Source organism: Leucoraja erinacea, chromosome 4 (assembly GCF_028641065.1).
Source record: "Leucoraja erinacea ecotype New England chromosome 4, Leri_hhj_1, whole genome shotgun sequence".
Classification (NCBI taxonomy): Eukaryota; Metazoa; Chordata; class Chondrichthyes; order Rajiformes; family Rajidae; genus Leucoraja; species Leucoraja erinaceus.
Window position 1 is genome coordinate 28,869,814 of NC_073380.1, and position 27,005 is coordinate 28,896,818.

Consider the following 27,005-nt stretch of genomic DNA (forward strand, 5'->3'; position numbering starts at 1 on the left):
ACTTGTCTGTGCCAACCAAGATACCCCAACTAAGGTGGTCCCATCTAAGGTGGTCCCATTTGGCCCATATCCCACAAACCATTTCCTATCCCTGCACCTGTGCAAATGTTTTTCAAAATGTTGTTATAAATGTTGTCGATATATATTTTCCTGATATTTAACTAACGGGTCCAAGTATCACCCTGGTAAAATTATACTGAATTATCTCCAGGGAAAATTCAAGTTACAGTATTGAGAAAGGCAAGGGAATGCGTAATAACACTTGTGTTTTGTGTGGCAAGAGCTTTTAATGACCTATATTCTGATGAAGGTCTCTAAATTTCCATAAAGAATAACTTGCCCACTCCATTCTGACGCTGCCATATTTTTACAGGGTCAGATGTAGGGGTAAGGAGGAGGCTTGTGTGCACTACAAATGCCGGATTTGGCTGTCTGGGCCAAAGGATTAGTTTTTATGCTCGCTCTGCAATCATTGCTCAGCCTTGGTTTGACGCTTTTGTTGTTCGGAGCATTGGATTTTCTCGTTAATATGTGTGACCTGTGTTGCAGAAGGGGAAATGGAAGCAGAGTGGCTTCAGGAGGTGGGATTGTCCACCCTTGTGTCGGGCGCTGCCGGAGAGAATGGGATGGCGCTGCTGTCCACGTTGACCCGGGCGCAGGCGGCAGCGGTCCAGCGCCGGCTGGACACCTTCACCCAGACCACCAGGAGGAGGAGCAAGCAGCCAGTCCGAGATGTTCGAGACGTGTTTGGTCCTGCGGACTCTCCGGTAAGTCAGAACATCAGGACATCCCAAGTTATTTGCATCCATTGAAGTACTTTGATGTGGACTCAACATTTCAATGTACTAGACAATGTTTTGAGAATGAGCTGTCATTAGTTGGTGATATTATATCCATATTGGCTCTGAGATTTTGGTTGTGAGAAATATCGTCCTGGACTTTAGAGAGGACTATTTTGTTCCCGATGTGGAATTTTATTCCAAATGGATATCTGTTGCCGGCCCTGATTTATCCTAGACTTTTCTCGCTTCCAGTTCCCGCCACAATCAGTCCAAAGAAGTTCCCCACCTGAAACGTCACCTATCCATTTTTTCTCCAGAGGTGCTGCCTGGCCTGTTGAGTTACTCCAGCGTTGTGTGCTTATCTTTGGTATAAACCAGCATCAGCAGTTCATTTTTATTGCATTGGATTTTATATGTCTGCCTGAGTGTGCAGGTGGAGCCACAGTGTACCATTCCATTGGAGAGGTGGTATGTTTGGCATTGCTGATCTTGCTTCATATTGCATTGGGATTTGAGCTCAATACAAGAGTGAGTTTTCATCCCACAACCTTCTGCCTTTGTGAGAGTGAGAGTGTGCTGGCAAATATCAAGCAGTGTTAGAGTATGTGCAGGTTAATGTGAAGATGAAGCATTTTCACAACGGGAGCAACAGAAATGGCTGATAATAATAGGTTTTATTTTGAATGAGCCTTGATCGATTTGATCTTTCACGAGTACATTGCAAAAATGGATATGATTCCATGCATGAAAGACACTGCACAATTGTAAAATAATCCCTAGATTTCCTCAGCAATACCTTCGGTCAAATATGCTATTCACTTCCGACAAGACCTTTTGAAATTATCCACAGTAGACGAAACGTCTTCAGAAGAGGAGGAAATTAAACATAAACATGTGCTGAACTGTAGATAAATGACTTGGGTTTTGGTACAGAAGGTATGATGTTAATGTTTGCAGGTGACCCAAAACTTTTAAATGTAGTAAACAAGATGAAGGATAGGTCAGTGAACTGGACAGATAGATAAGAGATTAATTTAATTGCAGAAAAGTACGTATTAATGTATCTTAATAATGAATAGTAAGAAGGATAATAAACTATGTTGTACAATGTTAAATGGAATGCACTGGGATGTGAAGGTGGAAGGGATATTTTAATTTATAGTGAACAATTAGACTTTTTATTATTCATATATGCATGGATTAAAAATGCAGGAAATAAGTCTACCAAAATACTGTATGGATTTTGGAAGGAGGAGCATGCCAATGATGGGGTGCACACTCAAGGAGGGTGTGAAGCCTTGAAAAGAATAGAGAAACAACTGCCAGAGATAATTGATTTCAGTTCTGCAGATAAACAGGACCTGTACTTCCTTGTAGTAAAAAGCGTGAAGATTTTGACTTTAGAGATACAGCTCAGAAACAGGCCACCGAGTCCGCGCCGACCAGCGATCACCCTGTACACTAGCACAATCCTACACACTAGGGACAATTTACAATTGGGAGGAAACTGGTGCACCCAGAGAAAACCCACATGGTCACAGGGAGAACGTACAAACTCCACACGGACAGTACCTGCAGTCAGGCTTGAACCTGGGTCACTGGCACTGTAAGGCAGAAATTCTACTGCTGCGCCACTGTGCTACTCCTCAACTTCAGGTGGAGACATGAGGAACTGCTGATGCTGGTTTACAAAATAAGACACATGTTGTTGGAGTAACTCAGTGGGTTAGGCAGCATCTCCTGAAAACACAAATAGGTGATGTTTCAGTTTGGGATCCTTCTTCAATTTGATTGTGGTGGAAGGGAAAAAGGTGGAAGAGAGAAGGAGGCCAGAGACTTGATCATAGAGTCATACAGCACGGAAACAGGTCCTTCGGCCCAACTTGTGCATGCCAACCAAGATGCCCATCTACACTAGTTCCAACTGCCTGCGTTTAGCCCATATCCCTCTAAACCTTTCCTATCCATGTACTTGTCCAAATACATTTTAAATATTGTTATTATACCTGCCTCAACTACCTCCTGTGGCAGCATGTTCCTTATCCCTGCCACCCTCTGTGTGGTAAAAGTTGCCTCTCAGATTCTTTCCCCCTCTCACCTTAAATCTACATTCCACTGGTTCGTGATTCCCTATTGTGGGTAAAAGACTCTGCATTTACCCTATCCATTCTCCTCATGGTCTTGTATACGTCCATAAGATCACCCTTCAGCCTCTTCCCCTCCAAGGAATAAGGTCCAAACCTGTCATAGAAACAGAAACATAGAAACATTAGGTGCAGGAGTAGGCCATTCGGCCCTTCGAACCTGCACTGCCATTCAATATGATCATGGCTGATCATCCAACTCGGTATCCTGTACCTGCCTTCTCTCCATACCCTCTGATTCCCTTAGCCACAAGGGCCACATCTAACTCCCTCTTAAATATAGCCAATGAACTGGCCTCAAATACCCTCTGCGGCAGAGAGTTCCAGAGATTCACCACTCTCTGTGTGAAAAAAAGTTTTTCTCATCTCGGTTTTAAAGGATTTCCCCCTTATCCTTAAGCTGTGACCCCTTGTCCTGGACTTCCCCAACATCGGGAACAATCTTCCTGCATCTAGCCTGTCAAACCCCTTAAGAATTTTGTAAGTTTCTATAAGATCCCCTCTCAATCTCCTAAATTCTAGAGAGTACAAACCAAGTCTATCCAGTCTTTCTTCATAAGACAGTCCTGACATCCCAGGACATCCCTGTCCAACCCCTCCCTGTAGTCAGGCCCTCAAATCCTGGCAACATCCTCGTAAATCTTTTCTGTACTTTTCCAGCTTTACAAAGTAAATTGGAAACTGAACCAGAGGTGTCATAAGAAAATATATGTTTCCAATATTGTGCTTCTTGAAAGAATGGGAGGAAGCAGATTTAGTAAAATCGTTCAAAATCGACAGAATAAAGAGTGAAAGAAGATAATTTATAGGTCTGTTGGGAAGTGATGACGTCAATAGTTCTGTCCTGAAGCTGGTGCAGGTTTGATGGGCCAAAGGCTGCTTTTTCTGTTTCATTTCAGGAATGATTTTGACTAATCCATGAGTTTAATGAAGTTGTATTACGTTTGTAATCATCTGTGTGTGATTTCCTCTGAAGAATATCCGACACATCAATGCAACATCCTTACTTGTTGCCAGAACAAAATTCCAGAGGAAAACCCAAAGTGCTGAAGCAACTCAGAGGATTGGTCAGCATCGCTGGAGGGAATGAATAAGTGACATGTTGTGTCTGCATCTTTCTTCAGGGTGGGGTCTGAGGATGGGATCCGACCAAAACAGACCAAAACCTTGCCTATCCATTCCAACCACGAATGCTGCCTGACTGCTGAGTTATTCCAGCACGTTGTGTTTCACTCAAGATTCTGGAATCTACAGTTACTTGTGTCTCAAAAAATCCAGAGGACTGGTTTGCATCGAGCTTCGATGATAGTCTGCTGAAAGGAAGGTTGATCACAGGCTGCAGTAATTGGTCATGATATGGTGCCAGCTACATTGGGCCCTGTTTCCCTTTTCTGGTGACTGTGCCATCCCATTTATAATAATGAAGCACGATGAAACAATTTAACAATGTTTGGGCTATAAATTCAATTTAGGCAATAGCCTTAAGGGCCTGTCCCACTTTCACAACCTAATTCATGACCTTTTTTACTCGTGGACATTTATCATCAGGCTAGAAAAACGGCCCGACCTACTTGATGCCACGAGTACATACGACTAGCATCATGGCCTGCCACGACCTACCTACGCCCTCATGACGACCATGCTGCGAGTATGAGTCAAGGGCAAACTCGGCAGAGGTCATGAATTAGGTCGTGAAAGTGGGACAGGCCCTTTAAATAAACTTTGTTGGAAAAATAATTGCATGAGCTGCATAAAAGGGGCTGACTTTTTTTTGTTGGCACCCAAGACAAATCACTAACCTGTGATTCCTTATCACTTTCGGTGAAATTGACCTATACTGGTATATTTAAGGCTTATTGAAATACATTGCAAGGTCCCTCTGCTCCTCCTCGCCATTCAGTGTTTTCCCACTTTTTGTGTACGTACTTGGCTGGAGCCCAACCACTGTATTAAAGCAGGTGGGTGACACAGTGGTGCAGCAGATATGTGTAGATACAAGGATACATGGTTGCTGTTTCTGAAGAATGTTCCCCACCTGAAACGTCGCCCATCCATGTTCTCCAGAGATGCTTCCTGATCCGCCGAGTTGCCCCAGCAGTTTGCACTTTGTTTGTGGTGCAGTAGATGATGTTGCCTAAAAGTTCCAGAAAACTGGGTTCAATCTGGACCCCTGATACTATGTATGGAGTTTGCAGCTTCATGGGTTTGCTCCCAAGAATGTTGTGGTTGGTAGGTCAACTGGCCACTGCAAATTACCTCTAGTGTTAGTAGACAGGTGGTGATTGAATTCAGATGGAGGGGATGGGTATGTGAAATAAATGGGAGATTGGGATAATGTGATTACTCTAAGAGTTGCATAGACTACATGGGCCAAATTAACTTTTATGTTGTGAGGAAAATATGAGTGAAAAATATAAAGAATTATTTCATGATATTATTTTCTGCTTTACAAGTTATGTGCCAACACTAGTTGCCCTGATCAATGACGTTTTGTAAGAACATACCATTGGCTTCGTTGGAACTGAAGTTCAGAGGCAGGGTAGAACTAGCATGTATTGTCTGTAAGTTCTTTGGCAATACTGCACATTAAGGCAAATGATACTTTGCACACTCCTCCATGTGTTAGGTCTAGAGTATCAAGTAGTTTTGTCTGAATGTCTTTATTAGTGCAAACAATCCCAAAGCAGCAGATCTAAAAAAAGCCTGAAAATGTTGCCTTTAATCTGATCATGTGTTTGCCATTGTTTCCTTAAGTACCTGGCTACATCTGCCAAACTAAAAGCTTTCAAAATCTCTCTGCAGATGCCTGATTAAAATGTCCTTTGAAGATGTTTACATAACATAGAATGGTACAGCACAGGAACAGGCCCTTCGGCTGACAATGTCTGTGCCAAACATGATGCCAAGACCAACTCTTATCTGCCTGATCGTAATACATGTCCCACATTCCCTGGTATTCTTGCTGGTGATCCAACTTTGGTTTGTAAGTTAAGTGGGCCCTTCCGCCCACCTAGACCACGCCGACCAGCAATCTCCCACACACGTTCTATCCTACACACTAGGGACAATGTACAAACTTGCACATCTTTGGAATGTGGGAGGAAACCGGAGCACCTGGAGAAAACCCACGTGATCACAGGGAGAATGTGCAAACTCCACACAGACAGTACCTTTAGTCAGAATCGAACAATGGTCTCTGGCACTGTAAGGCAGCAACTAAGTGGCTGCGCCACTGTGCTGCCCTATGGTTCCGGTTACCCTATTACGGGAAGGATGTGGAGCTTCAAAAGGGTGCAGAACATGTTTACTAGAATGATGCCTGGATGAAAGGGCATTAGTTACAGGGAGAGGCTGGACAGGTCTGGATTGATTTCTCTGGAATGCTGGAGGTTGCAGGGAAACCTGAGGACATAGCGTTAATGTGAGATGGGCAAAGTACACTAAGGAGACGTGTTTTTTACACAGCGGATGGTGAATACCTGGAATGTGTTGCAGTGGGTGGTGGTGGAGCCAAATGCGATAGTGTAGTGGCATTTAAGAGACTTTTGAAAAGGTATATGGATATGCAGGGAATAGAGGGACATGGATTATGTGCAGGCAGATAAGAGTTGGTCTTGGCATCATGACGTTGAAATACTTTAATGTGGACTTATCAGCAAAGACATTGTGGGGTGAAGGGCCTGTTCTTGTGCTGTGCTGTACTGTTCTATGTTCTATGAATGTTTACAAATACCATGCAGGTTTAGTTTAGTTTAGTCTAGAGAGACAGCATGGTAACAGGCCCCTTCGGCCCACTGGGTCTGTGCCGATCAACAATCACCCCGTGCACTAGTTCACTTGCTTGCTTGAATTTTCTCCCGAGTCAACAAGTTACACGAGTACCTGCCGTTAGCGCCACGGTGGTCCACGGTGGTCCATGAATGCCGTACGGTTATCGTACGAGGTTCCCACGATGTTCAACTCTGGTTACCTCTTGCGTCAAGTCGCCCCGTGAGAAAGCCCCATTAGGAAGCAACTCTACCGCAGCACCACTGTGCCGCCTCAGGTGGCTGGACCTTTTGTATTTTGCAAGCATGGGGATACACGTGCACGACCATTGCCTGCCATCATCACTCCTCACCGTGGAGAACTCTAGTCTCCATTAACTTTGCAATGGCTGTCCTCCTACTCCCTCAAGCACCAACTTCACAAATGCATGGCCAATGCAATATGGATGCTTCCAACGGTTTTGTAAGCACTTTGGCACTTCTGATTGCTTTGGCGAATAGCAGAAGTAAAGTTACCAATTTTTGAAACTAGCCTACTACCAACTAACAGCAATGGCTGGGACAATAATGCTACATAGTATGCTGAGTTTCAAAGGTACACCAATTATCATCATTGCTCCAGGCCTTCTATTTTTTTTATTGTGCATTCAACACAACCAACATGAAATGATTTTCAAGGTAGTGGTATTTTGGAAGTCTAGCACTTTCACCTACTTCAAAGCGTAACAGGTAACATCTTCCACAAAGGCGGTGAACTAATTCCACATAGTGAATACAAGGAACAGCAGATGCTGGTTTACAAAAAAGGACACAAAGTGCTGGAGTAACTCAGCACGTCAGGCAGCATCTTTGGGGAACGTGGATAAGTGACATTTTGGGTCGGGAACTTTCTTCAGCCTACTGAAGTCTGAGGATGGGTCCAAGCCTGAAACATCACCTATTCAGGTTCTCTAGTGATGCTGCCTGCCATGCTGAGTTACTCCAGTGTCCTTCTTTAAAAATTGGCACTTGGATTAATATTTCAGTGGACCCCATGTTGCTTATGTCAGGAGTTTACTCTCATTGTCCATTGTCCAGTCCTCTGGAGGTATTGACAATCAAACTAGTGATATTAACCAGTTAATATTCTTGTGCAGGTTTTCACGTGCTCCTTGCATCTTCTATTAATGGACCATTGAATGTTAAAGAGGTTATGTTGTAGAGTCTAATCATTCAGTGTGGAAACAGGCCCTTTAGCCCAACCTGCCCACACCGACCAACATGTCCTATCCATACTAGTTCCACTTGCCTGTGTTTGTCCCATAACCCTCTAAACCTGTCCCATCCATGTACATGTCTAAATGTTTCTTAAATGTTGTGATAGTTCCTGGCTCAACTACCTCCTCTGGCAGCTTGTTCTACCACCACTCTTTGCGGAAACAAAGGTTACCCCAAGGTTTCCTATAAAATCTTTCCCCCTTCGCCTGGGCAAGAGACTCTGTACGTCCACCCGATCTATTCCTCTCATGATTTTATACACCTTTATAAGATCACCCCTCATCCTCAGCCTGCTCAAACAGTCCCAGCCTGCACAACCTCTCCCTATCTCAGACCCTCGATTCCTGGCAACATTCTTGTAAATCTTCTCTGCACTCTTTCCAACTTAACGACATATTTCCTATAACATGGTGCCCAGAACTGAGCACAATGTGTGAATTAAAAGTGCAAACACCCTCCATCCAAATGGAAGTTACAAAATATACCACACTAAATCCACAATGTCTGTGTCGAACATGATGCCAAGGCCACCTCTTATCTGCCTGCACATAATCCATATCCCTCCATTCCCTGATATCCTTGCTAGTGACCAAATTTTGTATTGGTTGTCAAGTCCATCTTGTCAATACAGGGGCGTCAAATGTTGTGGGGAGAAGGCAGGAGGATAGTAAGATTAAATGAGAACTTACCAGTTTGAAATTTGATCTTTATTTTATGAGGAGTTACGATGAGGGATTACGTGAAGAAGCCCGTTCAGCCGCACATGCGTCAATCTTCAAAGCAGCGGTGTGAAATCACAGATAATAATAGTGACTGAAATATGATAGTAAGATGAAAGAAGACTAGAACTACCAGATGATCTTAATGAGGGCTGGGAGCGGAGGGCACGTAATCCCTCATCGTAACTCCTCTTAAAATAAAGATCAAACTTCAAACTGGTAAGTTCTCGATTAATCTTACTATTTTACTTCGGAGTCACATGAGTGACTACGTGAAGATTTTAAAGCTCTGTGATTTCAAGCCGTGGAACAGTTCATGATTCACTCACTGCCGAAGTCATTCAAGGGAGGAAGTATGTTATTGTATTCAGACATATATCCAATTCAAACAATAACAATTTATTTTAACAAAATAATCCTCCCTAGGGCAAATATATTACAGAATTCAAACTTGATTCTGCAACACCGCAGGTTTGGTTATTGGCTTATTACAAAATTAGAAAGTCTTTCTCTAGACCATCCTGCTGCTGCCAGGATATGGCCCATAGGCACTTCCTTGTCTCTAGCTGCCGGTGTTGCTGTTGCCCTTGTGGATAGAAACTTAAGATGTCAGTATCCACCCCAGCAGCTCCCAAACCTGTCTGAGCCATCTAGCGATGGTTAGTGCTGATACCCAGCCATTAGGCTGTTTATGGCTGCCCATAGTGCCAATTTACTTCCTTTTAAGTTTTAGTAGTCTTAAGGTATAGTAGAAGGTGTGTCCGTACACATAGTCGGGTGTCAGATGGGTATACCTGGAATTCCAAATTTTGTCGTGATGTTCCTGGTCTATCTTGTTTAACAAGCTCTAATATGCGAAGTTATCTTATCTGGAGATGCCACCATTTATCCCAGTCTCAGTTTATGTAGAAACAGGACGCCTAGAGCTGAGACCAGTACAATCAGCATACTGTTTTTAAATGTCAGTTTTCCCCCCCCCAGGGACAGGAACATTGCTGGTGCCCCTAGCAATGTTAGTACAACACTGATGTCCCAGATCTGGGAGTACCTCACTCTAGGAGGGTTAGTGTTATAAATAATCCTCATAAGTTTGGCAACTAGAGGGTGAGATCCCATGGAGAGTTTTCGTGGCACCTGCCACCAGCAAGCTGACAGGGCACTCCTGCGCAATTATAGTGCTGCAGCTCAGTCCTTCATCTACATGAAGGCTGGACAGGAATTCCCAGGACGTTGGTGGTTGTAGCTGTATTATACGCTACACCAGTCCTTGTTGATTCTTGATAGGCCGCCGTGATCATGCTCATGGTCCTGTCCGCCAGCCCGGATCTAGCATGGTGGACTATGGTTCAGAGACTATGTCCGAGACCACAGGGATCCATTGGCTGTGTAGGCCAATCAGGTACTTTCAAGACACCTGATGCTGAGTCCTTATGTGTTATTGCTTAGGATCCGACTGATGAGGCAGGAGGGAAAAAACATTGTAAACAATTATTCCCCATTCAGTGAGTAACGTCCATTGCTGCTGCCCCCAAGTGTGGTTCCCAAGCGACATATGTTTGTAACTGGTGATTGGTCTAGATGCAAATGGTATTGATATCTGGTGTCCCTCTTTTGGTAATATCAACAACTTTTTTGTGGTCCAACAGCCATTTGGTGCTGTCATTGAATTTTCATGACCTGGTGTGTGTCACTGTATTGAGCTTACCTGGTAGGTAAGTTTGCTGATAGTCAAATATGTATGTTAACACACGATAGCCAAATATATTGGCCAGATTGACACATTATATCAATCTTATTTCTCCCATATGATTAATATATGCCACCACTGTGATATTATCAATTTGTAGGCGGACATGCAGATGGTGCATTGTGAGCAGTAGGCTTTTAGCCCATGAAACGCACCCAACATCTCTAAATACCCAGTGTTTTTAGTAATGATGATTACTAATAATGATGGGCTGGGACTATGCCAAGTATTCCCTTTCATCATTATAACTCCGAATTGCTTTGGCTGGTAACTGCATAGGTTGATCAAAGTGACCTGCAAGGTGTTTTGCTCTTGCACTTTTGCCCTTTTTGAGCTTTAATGATGCAAGGCCCAAACTGAGTAGCTGGAAATGCTGCTACTAGTTTTCCAATTACCCTTGTCTCCTGTCTAATAGATGGTTTATTTTGTAATAATTAATTTTGTTGTAGGCTTCCACCAAGTCTGCTTTACTCTTTGGCAATGTTACAGACATATGGATAACGTTAATTGTAAATCCCAGAAAGTCCATAGTTGTGGATGCCGTCAACTTAGATTTATCTGGATGGAGATGACCCCAGAGTTTCACCCAATGTTTGGTAGCTAAAACTGCTGATTTAGCTAGATCCAGGGTTTTTCCCCACAATTGATATATCATCAAGATATGCCATGACAATATGTTTTTGTTTCTAATATTGCCAAGGCCAGTTTTAATATCTTGGTGAACAGTCTTGGGGCTGAAGTTAGCCCATTAGGCAATGCTATACTCTGCCATATTTGCCCCATCCAGTTAAATTTTAGGTATCGACAATGATCCCTCCATGTCTCCCAAAACAAGTGTAATATTCCCCCTGTTAGTACAGGTCATACACCTTTGTGTTCTGGAAGGAACCAGATCCACCTACCTCCATGGTTGCCGGTGGTACGTCCCTTTCTTCAATTTCTGCCTCTTCTGCGGAAGTTGGCACGTTTTCCATGAGGGTCGCTCTGGGCCTTGGCCTAAAAAAGGACCTTCGTGGTGCTGCGCGGCCCTCATGCTTTCACCAGCGTCCTGGTGTTGATACCTGCTGGTGGATGCATAGGGGTGCTGTCATTGCTGATGACGCTGTTATGAGCCCGACGGCTTTAAACCCTTCGTCGAGCTTTTTTACTTGTTTAAACAAGTTTCCCCCCTGGTTGTGTTGCAGCTGTTTCGCACAACCTTGCAAATTTGGGGTTTAGTGCAGGTTTACTGTGCTCTCGCAAGTAATTGATTTCATAGTGGGTATTGCGGAGCAATGTCAATCCTGCTGTCATCTCTGTACCATTGTCTGGGCGAGCAACCAATGATATGCCCACTGTCAGAAGTTTTAAAATCTTCTGTAGTTTGACTTCTTGGGTTTTTGTGCCAGTCCCACTGTACCCCCAGATCGCATTGTTTGCTGCAGGCATTTTTAACGAAGTAAAGTTCACAGGCCTATACTTCTCCATAATTTCGTTACCTGTTCCTGCAGAGGATGGAAGTACAGGTAGTCGATGCTGGCCGCCAGCTTGGTCTGTAATGGTACTTTTCGTTGATCCGTAATTTTGGTGATCACTCCCAGTAGCTCCTTAGGATTCTGCACCCCCTGCACACTGCCGTTTTCTTCAGCCACGTCCCCTTCGTCAGGACCAGCCCAGCCCTGGTCCACAATGCTCTCTCTGTCGAGGAAGATGCATTGTTTTATAGCCCTCGATAAGGTGCTGTTGTGGGAGTGCAAAGACTCCCATGGTGAGCTTGCTCCATCTCCCGGAGCAAGTCATGGGGGCACTTCTGCTGCACTTGGGCAGCGCCCCTTCGGCCAGACTCAGATGAGTATGATCGGCCGGGCTGAATCTTGCTGGGCTTTGCCTCCAGCCTGCTGCGATGCTTTGAGCTGTACGACTCATGGCGCTGGATTCTGCTTGGCAGAGTTGGAGTCGGTAAATGGACCTTAGTAACCACTCCAATGGTCACTTCCACTGCCCTTGGGCAGTGCGTCCTCCTGTCCGGACTCCCTGAGTCTATCGGCCGGACCGACTCCTGCTCTGCTTGCCCGCTGTGCTGTTTCCAGGTATACAGCTCGTGGTGCTGGGCTCAGCCTGCGCCGGTCGTCCCCGGCTGTCGGCTGTCGGCTGCCAGAACCTTCCTAGTTCCTCACAGCCTGCGGTACTGGAACCGCTAGTCACTCATGGCTGTCGACTGTCGGGACAGCGTCTGAAGAAGGGTTTCGGCCCGAAACGTCGCCTATTTCCTTCGCTCCATAGATGCTGCTGCACCCGCTGAGTTTCTCCAGCAATTTTGTGTACCTTCGATCTTCCAGCACCTGCAGTTCCTTCTTGAACACCGACTGTCGGGACCTTCCTGGTTCCGCGCAGCCTGCGGTCCTGGAGCCGCTGTTTGCCCATGGCTGTTGGCTGCCGGAACCTACCTGGTTACCCACAGCCTGCGGTCCTGGAGCCGCTGTTTGCCCATGGTTGTCGGCTGCCGGGACCTACCTGGTTACCCGCAGCCTGCGGTCCAGGTCCGTTTTTCTTCCCCTTGTCCAACGTGCTGCAACATAAAGCACAGCAAGGGGAAGAAATACAACTTCAATATAATTTTCCTTACCTTGTAGGTCCGTTTCAATTTTGCCGCGGGAGCACTTCACCCCCCGCCCGTCGCTGTTGCACTGCGTGAGACGCTATGTCGCGCACGCTTGCTGGCAGGGTCTTCACGTAGTCACTCACGTGACTCCGAAGTAAAATCTCTCCCTATAACTCGAGTCCTTCAGTCCTGGCAAAAGCGTCATGAATCTTTTCTGCACCTTTTCTACCGTAAGCACATCTTTCCTCAAGCCTGGTTACCAGAACTGCGCACACTACTCCAAGTGTGGTCTAACCAATGTTCTCTACAACAGAAACACAATGTCCCAACTCTTCTCCTAACCACTTCAGATGATGAAGGAAAGCACGTCCTGCACCACACTGTCCATCTGTGTCGCCATTTTAGGTAACCATGTACTTGTGCCCCTTACTCTCTCTGTTCAGTGACACACCTCGGGACTCAATAGGGGACTATTTATAGTTTTATCGATGGAAATCAGGGCACTGTTGCAGATTAAATTAACTTGTAGTAAATCTATTACATAATCACTGACTGTTACACAATTGAAATGCTGGCGTTTCAAGTTCAGAAAAAATACACCACTAAGCTGACTCTATTTTTCCATTTTAATTAATCATTGACAACTCTATCATGACATTAAAGTGTACTGAGGGGATCAGTATCAGGGAAACAAATTGTTCCAGATGACAGCCCTGATAAGACTTGAGGAAATGACCTGCTTGGGTTGTTTTGGCAGTTTGTGATGTAGAGACTCTGACTTAGGAACTCTGTATTACCAATGTATGATAAATTACAAAAAGTCCAGAAAAAAAGCTGGTGTATAAATATGAGAAAAACTAAAACTGGATTTTTATACGTTATTTGTATCTCACAAAATAAATGTGTGATTTTTGGCTGGGCAAGTGTATGTCTTAGAAATTCATAGTATTGAATGACTCCAGATATTAGTTTGATATCATTTACAGCAGACTTTACTTTAGATTTTAAAGAATCAGGCCCTTCAGCCCATCAAGTCCGCACCGACCAGCGATCACCCCATCAACTAGCACTATCCTAAACACTAAGGATAATTTTCCATTTTACTGTTACCAATTAACCTACAGACCTGTACGTCTGCAGTGTGGGAGGTAACTGGAGCACCCGGAGAAAACTTTTGTAGTCATAGGGAGCAAGTGCAAACTCCATACAGATAGCACCCGATATCAGGATCGAACCTGGGTCTCTGGAGTGGTGAGGCAACAACTCTACTGCTACGCCACCCATAGTCAGGCAAAAGCTGTGACCTAATAATTGGCTTCTATTCCAGATCTCATTGCTAGTCCAACCATTTATGCTTTGATAGATTTAAGTAAAGGAATAGGGCGTAGGAATAGGAATAGATCTCGGATCAGCTGTATTGAACAGTAGAACACGCTTGAGGGGATCATGATCCAGTGGGAGAAGGAGTGATTGTCGGTGCAGGAGTGGTCAGTTGGAGAATGGCTCAGTGAGACATGTGGGAAGGAATGCCAGTCATGATTCAGGGTGCGCTGTTATCAACAAACTCCTTACTGGGGAATTTTCTCCCTTGATGGCTGGCACTAGCACTGCAGATGTCCATTAATTGAAAAGGACACATTTGAAAGGTCCCAACCTGAAACATCGCCTATCCATGCCCTCCAGAGACAATAGACAATAGACGGAGATGTTGCAAAATCCACAAAATTACTCCAGGATTTTGTGTTCTATGTTCTAATATTCCAGCACCTACAGTTTCTTGTGTCTACAACTGAAGAGGTACCCAAGTAAGCCAAACTATGACTCAATCATGCTAATCCCTGAGATTGATTGGATTAATGTATGAGTAGCGTTTGGTGGCTCTCGGCCTGCACTCGCTGGAGTTTAGAAGGATGATCTAGATAAACATGGCAATGCAGAGATCTCATTTAAATCTATCAAATAATGAAAGGCCTCGATAGAACGGATGTGGAAAGAATGTTTCCAATAATGGGAGAGTCCAGAGCCAGAGAACACAGCCTCCAAATAAAAGGACGTACATTTAGAATGGAGATGAGGAGGAATTTCTTTAGCCAGTGGGTGATGAATATTTGGGATTCATCACCACAAACAGCTAAGGAGGCCATGTCATTGAGTATTTTTAAAGTGGAGATTGATAGGTTCTTGATTAGCAAGAGCATCAAAAGTTAAGGGAAGAAGGTAGAAGAATAGGTTGGGAGGGAAATATAGATCAGTCATGATTGAACGACAGAGCAGGCGATGGGCCGAATGGCCTAATTCTGTTCCTATGTTTATGGCCTTAAAATAATGGATCAGCCTGTACAAGAGGTAACAGGAACATGGGGATGTCAGAGAGATGTGTGGTATAGAACTCTGGCCCATTGAGCAAATTTGCAGATGACATAAAGCTGGGTAGCAGTGTGAACTGTGACGAGGATGCTAAGAGAATGCCAGGTGACTTGGACTGGTTGAGTGAGTGGGTAGATGCATGGCAGGTGCAGTTTAATATGGATAAATGTGAGGTTATCCACTTTGGTAGCAAAAACAGGATGGCAGATTATTATCTAAATGGTGTCAAGTTGGGAAAAGGGAAGTACAACGGGATCTGGGGGTCCTTGTTCATCAGTCAATGAAAGTAATCATGCAGGTACAGCAGGCAGTGAAGAAAGCGAATGGCATGTTGGCCTTCATAACAATAGGAGTTGAGTATAGGAGCAAAGAGGTCCTTCTGCATTTGTATAGGGCCCTACTGAGACGACAACTGGAGTATTATGTGCAGTTTCCGTCCCCTAATTTGAGGAAGGACATTTTTGCTATTGAGGGAGTGCAGGGTAGGTTTACAAGGTTAATTCCCGGGATGGCGGGACTCTCATATGCTGAGAGAATGGAGCGGTTGGGCTTGTATACTCTGGCGTTTAGAAGGATGAGAGGGCACCTTATTGAAACATATAAGATTATTAAGGGTTTGGACACGTTCGAGGCAGGAAACATGTTTCCGATGTTGGGGTTGTCCAGAACCAGGGGCCACTGTTTAAGAATAAGGGATAAGCCATTTAGGACGGAGATGAGGAAACACTTTTTCACACAGAGAGTTGTGAGTCTGTGGAATTCTCTGCCTCAGAGGGCAGTGGAGGCTGGTTCTCTGGATACTTTCAAGAGAGAGCTAGATAGGGTTCTTAAAGATAGCGGAGTCAGGGGATATGGGGAGAAGGCAGGAACGGGATACTGATTGGGAATGATCAGCCATGATCACATTGAATGGCGGTGCTAGCTCGAATGGCCTACTCCTGCACCTATTGTCTATTAATCATGTAGTCACTCTAATTCCATTTTATAATCACACTTCCCCACAACATCCCCTAGATTCCACTACTCATCTATACACTCTGCCAATTTACAGTGGGCAGTTAATTTACCGACTGTCGCATATGTAGAGTGCAGGGGGAAACTGGAGCATAGAAAGGAAGCCCAGGCAGTGACAGGAGGAACTTGCAAACTACATGTACATTTCACCCCCCCCCCCTTTCCAGGCAATGACTGAGGCCCAAAGGAATCTATGGGAGACACGATCAAAAGCTGACACAACCCAAGAAATATCATTGAGCAACTACCATGTGTATGGTTGGTGTAGTGTTGGTGGAAATCTGGCACATCGCCTTCCATCTTAGATGAACATCATGATAAAGACAACTATTTCCTGCATACATATTCTGTTTGCCCTGCACTGATGTTGAGGGGCTCGCTTCAATTCCCAAACATTCCCCAGGCTTTTAACTATTATAAAGCTTTTGATTATGTTATTCTGGAAATCTACGAGCTTCCATCTTGAACCCATTACTGTTAACATAAAATGTGGGTGGGTGGTATGGTGGGAGGGGTGATGGAAGTGTCGGTATTAGACAATCCTTCCTGACTCTTGCGATCCACAGCTGTCTGTTAGCAACTGGACATCACTGAAGATTGTACTTCTGCTGAGATTTTGGTCATGTGTCCTCTGCGACAAGATTAAACACAGGAAGGGGACACACCTGCAAACTGCCCAGGACCAAAGAAACCTTGACTGTTGCGATTAGATGGCCTTCTAAAGATATGTTGTCTCGTAAATAGTCTCTCAGTAATATACCATTGGGGCTGATAGTATTGAGAGAAGTATACTTCAACAAATGTAATTCCTATGGGGGGAAATACAGGGAGAGACCTTGGAGACTATGGATATAGATATAGATTTCAATGTAGAAATATATTTCCATTCATTCTACATCTTTATTTATTCAATTTTGTCAGGATCTGGGCATTTCAGGCAAAGCCAGTGTTTATTGCCCAGTCTCCCATTGCACTTGAGAAGGTAGACATAGTCATACAGCATGAAAATGTAAAAAAGAAAAGCTATTACCGAAACAGATGCGCTGCCTCCAGCATGAAAACTTTCTGACTCTGACCAACATGCCCCATCTACACCAGTCCTATCTGTCCATGCTTGACCCATATCCCTCTAAACCTATCCTACCCATGTAACTGTTCAAATGTTTCTTAAACATTACGCTGGTACCTGCCTCAACTACTTCCTCTGGCAGCTCGTTCTATTTACCCACCATCCTTTGTGTAAAACAAAAAATATATATATTTTTGCCCCTCACCTTTAACACGATCTCTGGATCTCCATTCCCCTCATCTGGGCAAAAGACTGTGCATTTACCCAATCTATTCCTCTCATGATCTTGTACACCTCCATAAGATCACAATTCATCCTCCTGCACTCCAAGAAATAACGTGCTAGCCTGCTTAACCTCTCTCTATAGCTCAGGCCCTTGAGTCATGGCAATATCTTCGTAAATCTTCTCTGCGCCCTTTCCAGCTTGACACCATCTTCCCTATAACAATACTCTAAATGTGGCCTCACCAATATCTCATACAACTGTAACATAACCTCCCAAATTCTATACTCAATAGTCTGACTGATGAAGGCATATGTGCCAAAAGCTTTTTTGACCACGCTGTCTTCCTGTGATGCCACTTGAAAGGAAAGGTACTTATTTGAACTGCTCCAGTATTCGTGGTGAAGGCACTCCAGTAATGATATACTGTAGGAGGTCCTATATTTACAAATATAGGAGGTCCTTGATTTAGACACAGTGACAATAATTAAATGGCAATATATTGCCAAGTTCAAAATTCATGGGATTTATTGGCACGCCAGTTCCATAGATGGTACAATCCGGTGTGAAAATCTTGTGCTGGAGGACACGGGGGTTCAGGCCGAATTTCTTCACTCGCCTGAGGTTGTAAAGGTGCTGTTGCGACTTTTTTGTGATGGTGGAAATGTGGGTGGCCAAGGTCAGGTCCTCTGTGATGTGGACACCAGGGAACTTGAAGCTGTCCACCCTCTCTACCACTACACCGTTGATTTTGATGGGGGGATGAGCCCCCCCCCCCCCCCTGTAGTTGATGATCACCTCCTTGGTCTTGTCGATGTTGAGAGAGAGGCTGTTGGCTTGGCACCACCGTGTCGGGGCCACTACCTCTTCTCTGTAGGCCAACTCGTCCCCGTTGGTGATAGTTGGTTCTCTCAAACCCACGACTGTAGTGTCGTCCGCGAACTTGACAATGGTGTTAGTGTCAAGTACAGGGAGTACAGGAAGGGGCTGAGGACACACCCCTGTGGTGCGTCGATCCTGAGGGTGAGGGCTATAGAGGTGTGGTCTCCGATCCTCATGACCTGGGGTCGGCCCATCAGGAAATTCAGGATCCAGGTGCACAGGCCTGGGTTCAGCCCCAGGGCCAGGAGCTTGCCGACGAGCGTAGAGGGCACAATTGTGTTGAATGCTGAACTGTAGTCTATAAACAGCATCCTCTTGTCCAGGTGAGTGCGGGATGAGGGCAAGTGAAGATGGTGTTTGATTCAGTGGGTAATCTTCAGCCAGCGATGCTTCAAAACCATTGTCCTTGGCAACAGAGGTCAGGAGCTGCTATTGGAATAGAATAGGAAAATAAACAGGCACGGAAATCACTGTCACAACATGCGGGGGGAGACACAATTCCTTGGCGGCCGCGCACATGCGCACATATGCGAGGCTTCGGCCGTGGGCCCTGTGGACGCTAACATCGAGAGCTGACCTCAGTGCTGGGACCCCAGCTATTTACAATATATATTAATGATCTGGATGAGGGAATTGAAGGGAATATCTCCAAGTTTGCGGATGACACTAAGCTGGGGGGCAGTGTTAGCTGTGAGGAGGATGCTAGGAGACTGCAGGGTGACTTGGATAGGCTGGGTGAGTGGGCAAATGTTTGGCAGATGCAGTATAATGTGGATGAATGTGAGGTTATCCATTTTGGTGGCAAAAACGGGAAAGCAGACTATTATCTAAATGGTGGCCGATGGGAAAGGGGGAGATGCAGCGAGACCTGGGTGTCATGGTACACCAGTCATTGAAGGTAGGCATGCAGGTGCAGCAGGCAGTAAAGAAAGCGAATGGTATGTTAGCTTTCATTGCAAAAGGATTTGAGTATAGGAGCAGGGAGGTTCTACTGCAGTTGTACAGGGTCTTGGTGAGACCACACCTGGAGTATTGCGTACAGTTTTGGTCTCCAAATCTGAGGAAGGACATTATTGCCATAGAGGGAGTGCAGAGACGGTTCACCAGACTGATTCCTGGGATGTCAGGACTGTCTTATGAAGAAAGACTGGATAGACTTGGTTTATACTCTCTAGAATTTAGAAGATTGAGAGGGGATCTTATAGAAACTTACAAAATTCTTAAGGGGTTGGACAGGCTAGATGCAGGAAGATTGTTCCCGATGTTAGGGAAGTCCAGGACAAGGGGTCACAGCTTAAGGATAAGGGGGAAAATCCTTTAAAAACCGAGATGAGAAGAACTTTTTTCACACAGAGAGTGGTGAATCTCTGGAACTCTCTGCCACAGAGGGTAGTTGAGGCCAGTTCATTTGGCTATATTTAAGAGGGAGTTAGATGTGGCCCTTGTGGCTAAGGGGATCAGGGGGTATGGAGAGAAGGCAGGTACGGGATACTGAGTTGGATGATCAGCCATGATCATATTGAATGGCGGTGCAGGCTCGAAGGGCCGAATGGTCTACTCCTGCACCTATTTTCTATGTTTCTATGTTTCTATGACCTGGTTGGTTTGTCAGCTTTGTCCACCCCAAATCGTGGGGCTTCAATCGGCCCGCTCGCGGGGGCTTCAACATCAGGAGCCTCGATCGCCACGAAGCTGCAATTTGACCGTGGGGTGATGGAAGATCCTGCGAACGATTTTAAGCTGCACCGAGCTGGGCGATGAAAAGCCCCGCAAACTGGCCGATTCAAGCTCCGCTCTGTGATCTTTGCTCCACGGACGTCTCCCTCCTCCAATCACCGCCCTCTATCCTTAGTCCCACCCCGCTACTTCCGCCCCCGACTGACACCTCTCTCCTCCAATCATCGTGTTGAATTATCATGGTCTCCCCCCCCCCCACTGCCTGCTGACCGTCGTCTCTCTCATCCAATCAGCCCCCTCGATCATCAGTCCCCCCCCCCCTGTCCCGGGGAAAGCGGAGGTTTTTAATAGCTTTCTTTTTCACAGTTTTAAAATACGGATTACAAAATATGGGGGGGGGGGGGAGGGGGGAATCAACCCCCACCTCTCAAAACATGGAGGGGATGTGTCCTCCATGTTCCCCCAGGATTTCCGCCCCTGAAAGTAAATGGTACCCACCATGGTCTGAGTGCATTGGTATTAGAGTAAATTAATATTTAGGCTGATATGGGTTCCCATTCAAATAGTCTGCTTTACCCTGGATCTGATTAACCTCCTTGAGAATTGTAGGAGCTGCAGTCATCTGGGCAAATGGAGCACATTCCATCGCTCTCCTGACTTTTGTTTAGTAGATTGTGGATGAAACTTTATTATTACACGTGACATGCCACCGTGAAATTCTTTGTGCTGCATAGCTTAAACAAAGTATGCAAAAAGTCACCATGTATAAGGCGCCGACAGTGTTACCAAATGTTCAATGTGGTCCCAATGGTCCCTCTTTGTTCTCAGCAACCTCTCCACGCCGGGTCCCTCTTCGTTTCCTCAGCGGCCCCTTCCAGGCTGGGTCTCTCTTTGTTCTCCCAGCGGCATGTCCTCAACCGACCTCTGGCACCCACCATGTGCCTGTCAAACCTCTGGCACCCACCGTGCCTGTCAAACCTCTGGCACCCATGCAAGCCCATCCTCCGCCGCCCGGCGCTGGTCCTCTCTTGGACGGCTCCATGGCGCTCACCGGGAGATTCCTAAAGCGGCGCACGCAATGACATTGAGGAGGTTCAGAGCCAAATGTGTCCAGAGTATTCGTTTCTTATATACACTGGCTATGAACTAGAACAATGAAGTGCTCACTTGCTGCAACTCTACAGGCTCATTAGACAGAGCAACAATAATAAATATACAAGAAATTGTCAGTTATTCTAAAGACCACAGTAGAGCAGTGTCTAAGTACAAAGCGCAACTATAGTGGTGCAAAGTCTGGCGTGGTTTGGCGCTGAGGTAGGGTTGTGGTTAGGGTTGTTCATGGTGGTTCAAGAGTCTGTTGGATAGAGTGATACAGTGTGGAAACAGGCCCTTTGGCCCAACTTGCCCACACCAGCCAACATGTCCCTGCTACACTAGTCCCACATGCCTGTGTTTGATCCATACTTGTTCTATCCATGTATCTGTCTAACTGTTTCTTAAATGTTGGGACAGTCCCAGCCTTCCATACACCCACCACCCTTTGTGTGAAAAGTTTATCCCTCCGATTCCTATTCAATCTTTTCCCCTTCACCTTAAACCTATGTCCTCTGGTCCTCAATTCACTTACTCTGGGCATGAGACTCTGTGCATCTGGCCAAACTATTCCCCTCATGATTTTACACACCTCAATAAGTTCTTGAAGGGAAGAAGTTGGTCTTGGAACTGGTGGTAGTATTTCTCAGGCCCTCTCTGTTCTCTGTTCCTTCTTCCTGATGGCAGCAGCGCGGTGAGAGCGTGGACAGGGTGATGTGAGTCTTTGATGTTATTATCTACCTTCTTGTGAAAGCATTTCCTGTAGGTCTCATCAGTGGTGGGGAGGTGAGTATCCGCAATGGATTGGGCAGTGTCCACCACTGGACCTCTGCAACCTCCTTTGTTCTTGACCATTTTAAACCTTGTTGTGATCTCACCCAAATATGTTTATTCTCCAAAATATACTTGCAGAAATTCGATAGTGCATTTGGCAACATGACTTGGATGAGTATTCGGTGAGTCATTTGCCATGAGTTATTTGCCATGGAATGTCCAGCATCTGGACCGTTCTAGAATTTGCACTATTTATATGGCTGCTCCAGTAACTTTCTGATTAATTCTGACCACTAAGGGTCTTCATGATGTGTGAATTGACAGTGCTAATTTAATTGAAGGTTAAGTGTAGAATAGGGTCTGGTTTAGTTCAGATTGGAGATACAACGTGAAAACAGACCCTTCATCCCACTGAGCTCATGCTGACCAGTGATCACCCATACTCTAGTTCTATCTTATACACTAGGGATAATTTACAGAAGCCAATTAACCAACATGTCTTTGGAATGTGGGTGGAAACCGGAGCACTGGGAGAAAACCCATGCAGTCACATGGAGAATGCTCACATTTTGTATAGACAGCACCCGTAGTCAGGATTGAATCTGGGTCTGTGACACTGTAAGGCAACAACTCTGCTGCTGCGTCACTGTCCCGTCCCATATATTTCATTCACTGAATCTCAGTCTAGGGTCCTTTTGCTGTAGACATTGAGGGTCGGGGTTTGGCGTGGAAGCCCCCCAGGCAACCAAAGTTTTTTTGGCCCAGGGGGACTCATGAGTGGCAATGCTGTCATGTACATGGCAATGTGTTAACGCTACTAATGTATAGAACCAATAGCACTGTGAATGTATACAGCCATAATTATCCTTTGTTTTGTACATATTTTTCATTATGAATTACATTTACTTTTGAAATAAACACAAATAGCTGTTACCAAGCAACATGCCTGACATTGTTGGCCACTAACACACAATTGTGGCAAGCGTTAAGCTTCAGGCTATAATGTCAACAATCTGCAACTCAAAACTAAAACTGATTGCAATGAAAGATTCTTCTTTATTATAATTGAAAACATTTTCTGGGAATCATGCAAATTACGCAGTAAAATACTTTTGGAATGAATGTCGTTCCCATTCTAAATAGAGGCTGGCATTGGTATAAATGATTCAGATGCTGATGATTCAAAGTAAATCAGTAAACTATGTGAGTAATATGTGTTTGGCCTGTGTACATGCTCCATTTTGTTTGATGAAGTCTTATGGTTGAAATGAAACTAGGTGATTCCAGTTGAGCCAGCCAGTTCTGATGGCATGTCGTCAAACTGAAAGACTAACTCGGTTTTCTTTTCTCCAAGAACCTGCTGGTCATTTCCAGCATAAGCCTTTATGTCAGATATCTGGCAACTGCAGTATTGTGTATCTTGCAACTCCTGATATTTTTTCTCTCCCGTATTTTTAACCATCTTCACCTCCTGGCATATTACCTGAACCCCTTTTCAGTCAGAAACAAAGTCACATACATCATTCAGTTTCTCATTGAATTGACATTTAAGAGACACTCGGACTATCTTTAATCGGACTTTACTAGATTTTATCTTGCACTATTCATTACTCCCTTTATCCTGTATCTGGACACTGTGGACGGCTCAATTGTAATCATGCATTGTCTTTCTGCTAACTGGTTAGCATGCAACAAAAAGCTTTTCACTCTACCTCGGTACATGTGACAATAAGCTAAACTAAACTATTCTCTGCGCTATCTCACATATTCCTCTTGTCCTTCCTATCCCTCACCCTTTTATACAATGTAACCATCTTGGGCTTTTAATTCGTCGTAGTTCTGAGTAGATGTGCTTGACCTGAAACTTTAACTCGGTTTCTGCATCTTGTCTGCATGTTGGGAAGGGAGAGAATCGCTTTGCAGGACCTATTACCAACGACCTTGGAGACTGCCAATGCAAGAGTGCTTATGGTGGAGATAGATAGAAGGACAGAGCTATAACACCAACATAGTGTGTGCCTTTGAGCAAACACATATTCAAAATAGGAATGTCTCCAGTCTGAAATGGGGTTTAATGGCAGAAGAGTTGGAGTTGGTATACCATTATTTTTAAAATCAAACCGGTGAAAAATTTCAATCTCCCTTTTTTTTCATTCAGCTACTGCCTTGCCTGTGATTTCACTCAATGCTTTTAGCCCTTGGCCTGCATTGCTTTAGAGCGTAAGCTTCCTTTGGCAAAACATTCCATCTAAGGGAGAGGTAGTCGCAACTATTGTATGTTTGTTTAACCACAAACATTATTACAGGTACTACATGGCTCTTGACAGATCACACACAAATCTGTTATTCAGGATACCTCACAATTCTAGGACAGGGCATGAGAGAAATCAAGTGCCAGCAATATTGGATGCATGGATACATAAATCATTGAAGATGAGGAAGGCACAATTTGCTGCCAGTTGCATACCCTGTAGGGACAGATCTTGATTAACATCAGCGGTAGGAAGAGGCCATTGAACTGTTCAATGTGGCCCCCATCTCGGTGTAAAAAGCCGCCATGCTTTGCCATTATAAACTCGCAGTGCAATGTGTCGCTTGTTGCATTGTTGTGATAAACATTTGTGTTTTCCATTTGGCTGCTAAGAATTTTGCATCTATTTTCCTAGGTTGTGTGTTGTTCAGTTGCTGATAACATTGCCACACCCTCGTGTGTGATTTTAGTTTTTGAGATCTCACTTCTGGCTTCCAAATGCAATAGCTACACCAGTCTTGAGATACAGTATGTCAATTAAAATGCATAATTTTAAGAAACATTCCAATTGAGACAAGACAGTAAGATGCAACTTTTGTGTTGACATTACCTTGCAGGGCATAAATATATTATATTTCAGAGTGAGCATGCAAATATATGCGTGCGCAGTCCTCCAATCTAAATATAGAACTGAAGTAAAAGCTTTATAAACTGATTGGATCGATTTGTCAGTTAGTTCACTGTTGCATGTCATAGCATAGGCTCAGTATTGGTAGAATGCATGGCCAATGTTTCCTTGTTGGTGTGCCAGTGTAAGCATCGAAGGGAAGCTACAGTGTGCATCCACCTATGTGCTGACAAGGGCACTAGCACTGTGAGTAACATATTGTTGCAGTAGTGTTGTATTTATTGCCTTTTGTGGTGAAATGTGCTGCCCTTCATATCATCAGTCTTTAGCTCAGTGCCAAAGACTTGATTCTCTCTTATCCCAACTCTGACACCATTGCAAGCATTGCTTTAGTGCATCATAAAATTACTCTGCCGTTTTGACCTTGTGCAAATGAGCGTCTAACTGTCCTTCCCAGATGTATGTCTCTGCTCGCTGTTGTGAATCTATGCATATTAGTTGACAATCTTTGACAATTGAAGCACTAATGGATTCAGACGTGTTAACCTTTTTTTGGCTTTGGTGGCAGCTCTGAAGATTTGCTTAGGATGGAATGACAGATGCTGGATTACACAGAAGATAGACACAAAATGCTGGAGTAACTCAGCAGGTCAGGTAGCATCTCTGGTGAAAAGGAATAGGTGACTTTTCGAGTCGAGATCCTTCTGTTTAGTTTAGGCATGTCATTAAAGAAGAATGGCTCCTTTGACTATTGATACAAAGTTGTATGAACCTTGTATGAAAAGCAAAAATCGCAAATGCTGCAAATCTGAAATAAAAGCAGAAAATGCTGGAAATATCCAGCAGTTGAGAAATAATTTTGGGAGAATGTATCAAAACTAATTTTTACGGTTCATGACTTCATCCACAGGGCCAATATTTCCTGCTTTAATTTCATAAATTTTAATGAACCAGCACCAGTGACATCAGAGTCATACAGAGTGGAAACAGGCCCTTTGGTGCAATTAGCCCATGCCTACCAGCATGCCCCTCCACTAGTCCCACTTGCTTGCATTTTGCCCATAACTCTCTAACCATATCTTATCCATGTACCTGTCCAAATGTCTTTTAAATGTTGCGATAGTAAGCCACTTGACCTTGCCATTGGCAGTACCATACAGTTGTGGAGGTTATGTTTTCTCATCATGTGGAGAACACCTTCCATTGTATAGACTGTCACCAGTCTAAACAAGTTAAGTGTAGAATGGATCCAGTACCATTAACCTCCGGTGGGAGATAGTAGACTGGGAGGTGTATGGGTGCAACCGATATGGAATTGATGTGCTACAATGCTAAGAACTATATTCTGCACTTTGTATCTTTCCCTTTGCTCTTCCTATTGCATTTGACTTGATTGTATTTATGTATAATATGTATTATGTATGTAAATTTATGTATAGTATTATCTGAGTTGTTTCGAAAACATGCATAAACAAACCTTTTCACTGAGTCTCGGTATATGTAACAATAAACCTAAACCTGCATGGGCAGTGGTTGTTTCAAAGTTGCCAAGACACCATTAAACAGACACCTAACTGGACTACTATAAATACGGTGGCTGTGGCAGGTCAGAGATTAGGTAATTTGCAGTAAATTTTACATGCGACTACCTAATACCTTTCCATCTTCTACAAGGTGTAAACCAGGAGTTCTGTAGTGACCATGAAACTATCAGATTTCCATGCACTTCCTCATGGAAAGGTTTGCAGACAACAAAGCAGTAGTCTACATGGGATATCCTCAAGACCCAGTGCGAAGAGAAGCTGAACATTTACTCTCCATCTATCATATACTCATGGCAGCCACTTGTCCATCCCCCAGGTCACTGTAGTAACTGTAGGGCGGCAGAGCAGCAAATTTGCTGCCTTACAGCGCCAGAGACCCAGGTTCGATCCTGACTACGGGTGCTGCCCGTATGGAGTTTGTATGTTCTCCCCGTGACCATGTAGTTTTTCCCCTGGGTGCTCTGGTTTCCTCCCACACTCCAAAGAT

General features: G+C 44.5%; 1 protein-coding gene across 5 annotated transcripts in view; it reads left to right on the forward strand.

Moving 5' to 3' along the window:
• Positions 1–27,005, forward strand: part of arhgap28 (Rho GTPase activating protein 28) — a 188,893-nt gene that overhangs the window by 118,013 nt on the left and 43,875 nt on the right. For all 5 annotated transcript variants that reach the window (XM_055633907.1, XM_055633906.1, XM_055633910.1 and 2 more), the window contains one exon: positions 550–767. In XM_055633907.1, coding sequence (XP_055489882.1) covers positions 550–767 — 218 coding nt within the window. The remainder of the gene's footprint in view (positions 1–549; positions 768–27,005) is intronic.